Source organism: Manacus vitellinus, unplaced genomic scaffold (assembly GCF_001715985.3).
Source record: "Manacus vitellinus isolate BGI_N305 unplaced genomic scaffold, ASM171598v3 scaffold_0_pilon, whole genome shotgun sequence".
NCBI lineage: Eukaryota > Metazoa > Chordata > Aves > Passeriformes > Pipridae > Manacus > Manacus vitellinus.
Window position 1 is genome coordinate 12761601 of NW_021938789.1, and position 11099 is coordinate 12772699.

Below are 11099 nucleotides of genomic sequence, written 5' to 3' on the forward strand. Positions count from 1 at the left end.
TCCGCGGGTGGGGGGGTCCCGCCGAGGCCTCCGCGCCGCTGGGGGGCCGCGCGGTGCAGGCGCGCCGCTCGCGGGGGCCGTCGGCCGTCGGCGGTGCGATGGCGGCGGGGCAGCGCAGCCCCGGCGGCATCGCCCTGGTCGGGCCGGCGTCCGGCGCGCCCAGCTGCCCGCACGGTGAGCCCGGAGGGGCGGAGGGCACCACCCCAGCGTTCCTGGGCTCCCGGCAGGGCTTGCCTTGCAGCAGCCGTGGGGAATGCCTTGTTCTGGGAGCTCGGCTCTTGCAGCGGAGCGGTGGAACAAACCTACTGGTGCCCCCTGTGTCATCGTATCGTCGCGTTTGTCCCCAGGTCCCGCGCTGCTGTTCGTGAAGACCAGCCAAGGAAAAGAGGAAGGGAGAAGATTCTATGCTTGTTCAGCTTGTAGGGATAGAAAGGATTGTAACTTTTTTCAGTGGGAAGATGAGAAGGTAAGAGAGCGTTGCTTAAGGTTCTGCTGGAGATTCAGGACTACGGAGGTGATCCGAGGGTTGGAGCACCTCTCCTATAGGGAAAGACAGAGAGTTGGGGCTGTTCAGCCTGGAGAAGAGAAGGCTCCAGGGAGACCTTTTATAGCGCCTTCCACTACCTAAAGGGGCTACAAGAAAGCTGGAGAGTGACTTTTTATAACGGCATGTAGTGATAAGACAAGGGGCGATGATTTTAAATGCAAAGAAGGTAGGTTTGGATTAGCTGTTAGGAAGAAATTCTTTACTGTGACAGTGGTGAGGCACTGCAACAGGTTGCCCAGAGAACTGGGGATGCCCCATCCCTAGAAGTGTTCAAGGCCAGATTGGATGGGGTTTTGAACAACATCCTCTAGTGGAAAGTGTCCCTGCCCATGACAGGGGAATTGGAGCTAGGTGATCTTTAAGGTCCCTTCCAACCCAAATCAGTCGATCATACTATGAAATAGTGGGGATTTTTTTACCGATTTAACAGTTAAAAAGTATATTTTGTTCTGGAAATCTTTGGCAATTGTCACTTTCTAAACTTTATCTAATAGTTTATACTTAGCAGAGCACTTATTTCTGTCAGGAGAACATGTTTCAAGTATAACTTTTAAGGAAGGCTATGTACATTTAGAGCAAAACTGGCACTTGTTACCGTATTGCCAAAATGCATAGATAATTAAGGTAAGAAGTTTGCTAATGCTATGCAATGTTGAACAAAATGGGATACTTCTGATCCCAGGATGCTCTCATCTCCCATAATTAAGACAGAGAAAATCTATTGCATGCAAACAAAAAGTGGGATATACAAAATTCCGAGGTGGTGGGGTTCAGCATGATGCTCAGCAGTTTCTCATTGCCTAAAGACCTTTGGTCGCATAATTTTGTAGGGTAATGAAATTGGGATTGATATGTATTCACAGAGAGCTTACCGTGGTTTTTTTCAATGTGTTTTGTGTTCCTTTTTCTGTTCCCTGAATGAGTATCTTGTGTTGTAGTCATTGTCCTCAGGAGATTGGCAGGCTGCAATTTAATTGGGTTCATAATTGTTTTTTTGCTGTGCTGCTTACTACTGAAAAGTTGTAGAAAGAGAAAACGAGACGGTTGGTTACTGGGTCGTGTAGATTTAAATGGGGTTCCTAGTGATAAGTCATTTTAAATGTCACTTGTATCATGGTGTCTTTTGTTCTGTTGAATTTTACTGTCTGCTCCTTTAAACAAAACAGTTCCATAAGTTTTGTGCAAATGTCTTGAAACTCTGTTCCACATGAAACCATGAGTATGTTTTGTGGGAACAAAGTAGAAGAGTCAGAGAAGAGTGTGAGAGAGTGAAATGTTAAAGGTTAATGACTCAAACTCAGTGACAGGTCATAACAAAGAGCTGTTGTCCTTTTAAAATGATCACACAAAAGACTTGGGCAATGTTTCTGCTGTCATCAGTTTTTCGGGATCAGATCATAGTTCTTCAGAGGGAATGGAACTGCTGGCACACATTAATGGAAAGGATAACTCTTTCTGTCTCCATCACAATCACGTTTTGAGTTTTTCCCTGAGTAGAAGATATGTAGTAGAAGAATGAAAGCCTATTTATTTTTTTGCATGGTTTAACTTCACAGTGAGAGACTGGTGTTGTTTTGCAGTGTGCCCCTGTGCTGCAGTCATGCTTGTTCTTCTGAAACAACAGACCAAGGAATGTGATGGTTTTTCCTTGCAGAGTAACTAAAGCATGAGACCTTTGATGCACCTTTTTTGTTTAATGTTGAGATTTGATGTACAACACAGAGCAATAGCTGTTTGTTTTGTAACTTTTTACGTACACAAATTTTACAGGTGTCGGAAACAAGGCTTGCAGCACGTGAAGAATATAATAGAAACCATCAACCTACTTTCACACACAGACAGAATGTAGAAAGGTATTGTTATGCATATTTCCTTTAGTAGAAATGAAGTAATACAGGTTTAGGTACTCTGAATGTAGAGAAGACATTTCAGGATTCTTTAAAATAGGAAGATGTGGTAGAGGGATTTGGACAAATGGGAAAATAGCATGAAACAACTAATTAGAGCACAGTATTTTCAACCCAGGAACTGGTTTTTTTTATGTTTGCATAGTTCTTCTGATGTTAGTGCTCATAATTTGCTAACAACAGATCAGTAGTAGTTTCAGTTAATTTATGCCTGTCGTTAGTTTGCAAAAGTAACAGGCTTAACATTATAAAAAGAAGCAAAGGTAATACAGTAACAAATAATGTCTGAATTTTTGTGTATAAACATACAGGACTTTGCAGTTAGTCTATGAAATCTTCACTCTGTAATCCAGTTATTTTGTGGAGACTCCCAATATATTTGGTTACCATATATTATGTGCATTTCAGAGTGTCCTTTGAATATTCTTTCATAAATAAAACTTAATTCACATGCGGAGTTTTGCAAGAGCAGTGTAAACTGCATTGTCTGTTTAAATGTCTGAATACTTAAAAAATGTGAAACTCCTTCTGTAACTCTTCTAAATGTCTTTCATAGAGGCTTTTTGCAAAGTTTGTTCCCTATTGTCTTTTCTATTTAAAGGTACAAGAATTTTGTTCTGCTGCCATTATCAAAGAGGAGGTTTTGCCAGGAATGCCAGCAATTGCTATTGCCAGCAGAATGGGAAAAACACTCGAATCACCAGTTGCTGTGTGATATCTCCACTACCCAGCTCAAAAGGCCCAGTCAATTTCTGTATCCACTGGAGAATAAAAAAACAAATGCACAGTATTTATTTGCAGACAGAAGTTGCCAGTTTCTACTTAATCTCCTTATTGATTTAGGATTCAGACGAGTGCTCTCTGTTGGAACACCCAGGTACATCAGTGAGAGTTGCTACAGTTTCAAATAATATTATATCTCAAAACTGTGCAGCTTACTAATGATTACATAATCAGTGACTCTCCCATAATAAGAGGTTCACTATGCTTTAATTGGTTGGGGTTATCCAAGCATCTCGTGGGGTCTTGCTTTGAGCTAAAAAGATACAGGAGAAGACTGCAGCAGCACTGCAAATAACACAAACACACATACACACTTCAGTTCTGCTTTATTTCTTACTGCAGTGACATTTCTTTGGCTTTGTTTCAGGGGGGTTTTATGCAAGGTGATCCAATAGGTTTCACTGACTTTTCATCTTTTAAGACTAACCTATTTTTTTAACTCTGAGTATCGGCCAAAGGGAATCACCCAAATTCAGATTACCCCATTTTCTCTTATCTGTTTGGTTTTAGGTTTAGTAAAGTACCAGGCATTCTTGTCTTGCAAGATCATTTCTGAAGCCAGTGGTTATGTGTTAAATTTTTTTGCTCCAATTATACTTCAGGCTTCATGAAATGATCCAGTCAAAAGCATCACAAGAAGAAGATTTCAGAGTTAGAAGCCTTCTACTAGATATTGATTTCAGGTAGGTTTTAACATTTGTCTGTCTGAAGAATAAGTGTAAAGATTTGTGTTCTTACTACTTTAAAAGATAAATTGGTGGTTGTTTTCACTTTCTTGTCTCTGCATCTTAGTTCATGCACACATACACAAATGACATCCAGTTTATGAGAAAAGTAATTATACTTAATAATTCCTCAGTATAATTATGTGTTGTCAGTAATCAGAACCCAAAGATGATGTTTTTCTTAAGGCCTGTTTTCAGTCTAAATGCCTTTTAGGACACACAAGAAGTTGCTTATATTTTTCCAGTACTATTTGAACTTATTTTACAGGTATTCACAATTTTATACAGAGGATGAATTCTGCCACTACAACATGTTCAATCATTATTTTTTTGGTGGAGAGGTAAGACCAAGTATTTATTGAGTGCTTTTGTAAAGAAGTAAGTGTTGTCAATGCAAAATCTTGTAAGAAGCTAGTCTAGTAGAAAACATGAGAAAAAATGGTCAGTAGTACTGGAAAGCAAAGAATGACAGTGCTTATTCAGTAATTCTCTCCCACTTGATTCAAACTTATTATATTTATGTTAACTAATGTTGCTTAGACACCTTAGTTCCTGCTTTTATTAAAATGACAGTGTGGTGTGAGCTGTTGCCTCATGTAAGTATTCATTACCCTTTTTCTTGTGTTGCTACAACAGAATTCATTATTTTATTCCCAGCCTTTACCAGCCCAGTGGATGCTACAAGATTTCATCACTGATGCTTGAGATGGGAGGGAAAATGAGGTTTTTATGCTTTGTTCCAGAAAAGCAAGGTCAAAAGGTTAACCTTGTTGTCATAAAATGAGATCGATTTGGTGTAGTGCTCAATGAAAATGCCTAATTTCTTGTTTCTTTTTAAATGTCACATGAAGTGCCTAATTTCGAGTTTGTTAGGAAACCTGCAGCTGTAATAGGATGTCTGTTATAGCTTTGTAAGAGAATCACAGTCTAATTCAAGTCCAAACATTAAATTTAAACTCTTGTCCCAATAATATACTCACTCTTTGCTCTTCCTCTGCCATTAGTAAGCCTCTGGTTATTTGTATAAACATGTTTCTTTCAATACCGTTCACAGCATGTAGGTAATTTTCAGATTTTTCCATTCTAAAGGCTACATTTGAATGAGATCTTGAAAATAAAAAGAATAATTTAGAATGAAATGGGAAACTGGTCTGAAAGCCTGAACTTTAAATATTTGTAATCCATTACTGTATTCAAGTTTTGTATTTTTCAATTAAAACTAAAGACTCTGTTCATCTACATTATAAATATTGCAGTTCTTTTCAAGGTGTGCAAAGGTGACACCTGTAATGACACTGTTCTGCAATGTATTCATGGACTGAATTGCAGAACTTTCAGTTGCATATTAGTATTTTAAAAATCTGCTTTTGGTATGCAATAGAATCTAAGTAACAGATGATAGAACACTGCAAGATGGCAGTGAATACATAGGTTTTTACATTGCCTTTAAAAATGGAATCCAGGTTAGATTGCTACAATTTGAATACTATGTATTTTTATAATCAGTATGGATTGAATTGGTTTTCAGTAGACGTGTTTTTCTCCTACTGCTGTGATAATGCTTTGCAGAATAGAACTATAAGTTAAAGGGCATGAATAAAATGTATTCTGAGCCTGAACTTTGTTTTCTCGCTATGAATAACATCATTTTTTCTGAGGTAAATTTAGTATCCTTAGGAAGAAGACTGTCTTAGGAAGCTTAAACTGCATCTGCCTTTGATACATTAACTGAAAAGGTCACTTGTTTTCAGTGCTTCAAATCCAATAGGGTTTTTTTGTTTGGGATTCTTTTAATTTGTTCGAGTTTTTTGTTTTGTTTTTTAAATGCTACACAAGAGGAAATTCACCTCCACAAGAATAAAACCTGAACCTTCTACAGTGATCATTTTATTGCTGAAGACAATATTTTTACATTTCTTTAATCTGTTAACCTCTGTTTCTTACAGGCAGCACGTGAAACTTGTAGGAAATTCATGTATGAAGATAATGGTGAAAGAGTCATTATGGTAACTGATCCCCCATTTGGAGGTTTAGTGGAAGCACTGGCTTCTAGTTTTAAAAAACTGATGGCAATGTGGAAGGAGACAGGAAAAGAAGGTATGTATTATAGCCAGATAGATGGGTTAAGCAGTAACATCACTGTAAGAAAAGTACCTATTTAAAATAAGTCTGTGAGCACACTCACGTTATAATTTCTGAAGACGAACTACCATATCCTGTTTACTCTCCTGATATTTTTAGTTTAGTAATGCCCAGTTCTATAAGTCTCTCTTAAAACCCTTTGCCATTCTTTTCCAAATCTGCTTTTCCATTAAAATGGACTTAAAAGGTAGAGAAAAATAAGCTATCAAACCAGTACCATTTCTTACCAACGTAGGCAGGTAACAAGAGCTGTTAGTTACGTGGCACTTACAACTACGCATAAATAAAATATGGCAAAACTTTGTTTCCTGCAGGAACTAGTTCTTATGCCTAGCATGACATACATATCCATGTTTATGTATACCAAATGCTTACTGTAAAGTTCTCATGCTTCACATACCTTGTTTTTCTCTTATGTACATCAAAGCCTTTTCGTTACTAGGTCAAGACAATAAAGAGATGCCCATGTTCTGGATATTTCCATACTTCTTTGAGTCTCGTATTCTTGACTTTTTCCCAAGCTTCAGTATGATGGATTACCAGGTATGGCTGAACCAAATGAATCTGCTAAATATCAGTTGTGTGCAGTGTGAACAGGAGTATGAATGGAGCTGATAGAGTGGTAGCACTTGTCTGTAGATGGGCTGTGTCCTTGAACTTTGACTGTGTTGGAGACACTGCGAAGCCCGTGGTGCTCATGTGAAGCCTGCGTTCTGTATTTCTGTTAGTCATACCTTTGATAACTTTATCATGTTCCTGCAGTTTATGTATAAACGTGAACGTTTTATAAGGCACATATAAAGATAATAAATATCTAAATAGCTTTGCCCATGCTTAGCATTCAGTTTAAGGCTCTTTTTTACGGTTTTATTTTTCTAGGTAGACTATGATAATCATGCACTGTATAAACATGGCAAGACAGGTCGCAGACAATCTCCTGTCCGTATCTTCACAAACCTTACCCCGAGTATCATTGTACTTCCTGTAGAAGAAGGTTATAGGTAAGATATGTTAATGCTCAAGTAACTGAAAGAGTGTCTTTGTTCTTAGTTAGGGCAGAGAGTCTCTAAAGTTAGAGTTTGGGATGGTGCTGTTCAGTGTTGTCTTGCCTAACTTGGATGCCAGGCTCGAGCATATTTTTCTGTTTCATTCCAAAGTTGCATGGTATATAGACAGTGTGTAGGAGAGCTGAACACCTAAAAAGAAGCTTATATTTTCGATTGTGGAATGATGAGATGCCTCAACTTCTCTGTGGGAAATGTTATATATACCTACAAGAGGGATTTACAGCTATGTATGATAATCAGCTTTGTTGAGATAGTAGTTAAAAAAATGAACCCTAAGAGAAGCATCGAGGACAGAGGAGTGGATTTAGTTTGATTTACTACTGATAGTGTCGATAATTCAAATTCAAGCTCCTGAATTTTACTATGTGGATATGTCTAAATTGCCTAAGTATCATTTATGCATCAAAGATGTAATCTTTAATTCAATAAAGTGATTTTACAGTCCTTATGTTAATTGTTAAGCTTGTGTAAAATTAATTGTTTTGTTAGCAAATGTGGACCAGTACATTTTTTTTTCCAGGTTTTGCACCTTATGTCAGCGGTATGTTAGTTCTGGTAACCAGCACTGTGAGATGTGCAATTCATGTACGTCAAAAGTAAGTATTTTCCCTTCTTTCTGAATGGCAGTTTTAGCAGTAGTCAGATAGGAGTCTCTGTAATATTTGCTCTGGTAAAAACCTATTCTGATACCAAGTTCTGTGGGAAACCCCCAACAGTTCCAATTTTGTAGACTTATTATTACCTTCAGAGGACATCTTTCATAACCCACTGGGAATTAATTTCTGGTTTTGTGTTGTTAAGAGGACAAGAAAAATTTACTACTTGCCACTCAGACCATAACTTATTCACCAGTGGTCTGTTGGCACATACATGTTTTCTTATCTTTTGAAGTTTTAGAACTTGCTAATTTTAAAGTGCAGCCCTTTTGCTGTGGTTGTCACAGATTCTCAGGTTTGTTGTTTCTGAGTTACAGTCCTTCCTACAGAGGACTTGTTTCTGTAAACAGTGGGGTTCATACATCAGTAGTTTAGTTTTAAGATAGAATCAATGTGTGTGGGGTTAATAAAAAAAACATTTATTTGTCTTTTGTAGGATGGCAGACGATGGAAACATTGTGTTCTTTGCAAAAAATGTGTAAAACCCTGTAAGTACACAAAAATACTTTTCTAAATAGAAGTGTACCTAGTCCAAAGAAACTGAGATAACAAACCAGGAGAGAAAATGTAGAAGTAAAATGTAGTAGAAGACGCAGAGTAAACGAAAAATCTCTGTTTTGCACAAGCTGCTATTTATTAATTTAAGTGTATTTGCACTGTGTGGAAATGTGATAACTTCTTGTCAAGGCACACTAAATCTCATTTATATTTATTATGGGAAAATTGAAATATTTTCATTTGTCATATAAGTGTTTCCTAATTCTGTAAACTTTTTCATTAGAATTTCATAAACAAATGGGGAATTACTAAAATGCTTGAGAGGGTGGAGTAAAATTATGTTTCATGTACAAATTTAGTTGTACATATAGCTCTGTTCAAATAGCTGAAGCAATAATTTTTGTTACTGTTACAGAAATCACAATCTGTAAATACATTTTAACATCTGGACTTTTTTCCCTGTTAAGATCACATACATGATAATAGTTCTCATGGCAATAAAATTCACACATAATTGTGCAGTATATCTAGTGAGGTATCTGACTGCCTTATGAGATGGGATAAGGAACCCAAAACCGACCACGTTCATCTCTGTAAAACTAATCCAGAATTAGAAACTGGGTATTGTGGCCTATACTTAAACCTCATTTTCAGAATTATCGTTATAAACATTTTCAATATAATAAATCATGTTACTTATTTTGCAGCTTGGTTTCACTGTAACAATTGCAACTGCTGTGCTCTTCCAAACCACAGTTGTGAGCAGACTGATTCTGGCTGTTTTGTGTGTGGCAAGGCAGGTCACAAGCGCAGTGCCTGTCCCAGTCTCTCCCGCACCAGAACAGCTTTCCAGTAAGTGTCATATTGCATTAATATAATAAAAGGTAGCAGTCAGGTGAGATCAGATCTTATATCATGGAATGAATTTAGAAAGAGATGATTTTTGGCTTTAAGTGCTGATGTCAGCTTTCACTGTTGCTCTCCTGCTCTGTTGCTGGGGAGTATATACTGAAGGGAGGATATGATAAATGGTAGCTCCTGTGGCTCCCAATTCCCTGTCTGTGGCTTTTCTTTCAAAACTGATTTATGTGGATCGCAAGCTTGGTGAGTGGTGCACAGGAGACCTCTGTCAAGAAGACTGAAAACTGAAGTAATAAAAAGCTTTTATCCCCTTCAAATTCGTCATGACAGGTCAGAGAAAACACTGACACTGTTTTATTGCTTCCTGTTTCTTTTGCTTTGTTGTGGCATATTTTGCTTTTTTCCATGTGGTATTTCAGGTGCTTTTTGTAGTATGATCTAAATCTCCACCATTAATCAGGATCACATTGAGTACTTTCAGTCTTCCATGATTGTCCTTCTGTAATATACAGAATGAGATACTTGTATGTGTCAGAAGTCCAAAAGAATCATGTATGGTGGTCTTCAAATAGAACTAACTGAAAAGAGGAAAGGGGATTTGCTAAGACATGATGCAGCAGTTGTCTCAGCCTTTCCAGTTCTGGATAGTTGACCTGCACTTTGGTAGCTTCTCCAGAGTCATGGATTTGTTTGTGATTCTTGAGTTGAATGGCTATAGCAGCGGAAATGCAAATCTTCTCTCGCAGAAGCTGTACTTCTTGTTGCATAGTGAGATTCAGATAATTACCCTCTTGGATCACTATCAAGAGATTCACCAGATGCCTGTTGGATGGTAGAGGAGTACAGGAGTATTGCTTCGTGTCTTACTGTGGCATTAAAACAAGTTTTGGTTAAGGAGTAGTAGAGATAAAAAGTAATAATGTTTCAGTTTATGTATCTCTTTTAAAAAATCCATCTCTTAATGTTTGGGGTTTTTTTCTTTGCTTAAAAAAGTAAAATGGATGCTAAAAAATTCATGAAACCTCATCTGTTTCTTCTGTCAAGTAAGATACTATTTGGTCAATTGTACCAGAATGGTTTAGTCCTTTCACATCATCAGTTACTTCTTTTGTTGACTTATTGCAGCATATAGCGTAGCTTTCTTTTTCTAATAAAAAGTTCTGTATGTTTTATTTATTAAAATTATTCAACATTTCACTTTGTGAAATACATTCTTTGTCAGAGACAAAACAGTCCACTTGCTAGTTGTATTTAGGTCCTGTATTTGCAGGAGTCTTCCTAATGCAGGAGTCTCCCTAACTTTATGTATTGTCTTCTAAGCCTTTCTATTATGTATTTATGCTTTATATGTTCAGCATGAAACTCTGTGTGTGCTTTTTTGTGAGGCAATTTCTTGTTTTCTATATTTTTTAAAGTTAAATGCTGAATAAGTACATAAATGAAAGGTAATTAATGGCAATAAAGTGGAGAAACAGTTTTAGGAAGTTGAAATATCATAACATTGTAAGATGGAATGTTCCTTGTACTTTTTGTGCCGGTGCTTCACATACTGTCACTACAGTTCATGTACTTACACAGACAGATTATTTAAAATGTCAGCAAATGTAAAAGTTCATTCTCCATTTTATTCTAATCTCTATGTTCCTTTTTTCTTTACAGAGATGACAAAAATAAAGGGCAGAAAACTTCAAAGAAGGTAAAGATGGGGATCTGTAAAAAATCAGCAATGAAATGTGCCATATTCTCCGGGAAGAAAAGAAAGAATAAGAAAGAAAAGACATGACTTTTCTTGTTGCTACTGAATTATTTATTTTTTTATGGCCAGCCTTTGTTTCCATTTTATAAAAATGTAAATATTAACATCCAAAATAAAACCTGATTGAATTAAAAGTGGCAGTTCCTTTATTACACAT

The 11099-nt window shown here is 37.2% G+C and overlaps 1 protein-coding gene across 1 annotated transcript; it reads left to right on the forward strand.

The window, feature by feature from the left end:
- Positions 1–95: 95 nt before the first annotated feature.
- On the forward strand, positions 96–11076 carry ZCCHC4 (zinc finger CCHC-type containing 4). Its single transcript, XM_018067985.2, has 13 exons — positions 96–174; positions 348–466; positions 2318–2400; positions 3056–3331; positions 3840–3920; positions 4231–4303; positions 5909–6059; positions 6547–6647; positions 6984–7105; positions 7692–7767; positions 8264–8315; positions 9033–9177; positions 10846–11076. The coding sequence occupies exons 1-13, from the start codon at positions 99–101 to the stop codon at positions 10967–10969; spliced, it is 1479 nt and encodes a 492-aa protein (XP_017923474.2). The 5' UTR covers positions 96–98; the 3' UTR covers positions 10970–11076.
- Positions 11077–11099: the final 23 nt, after the last annotated feature.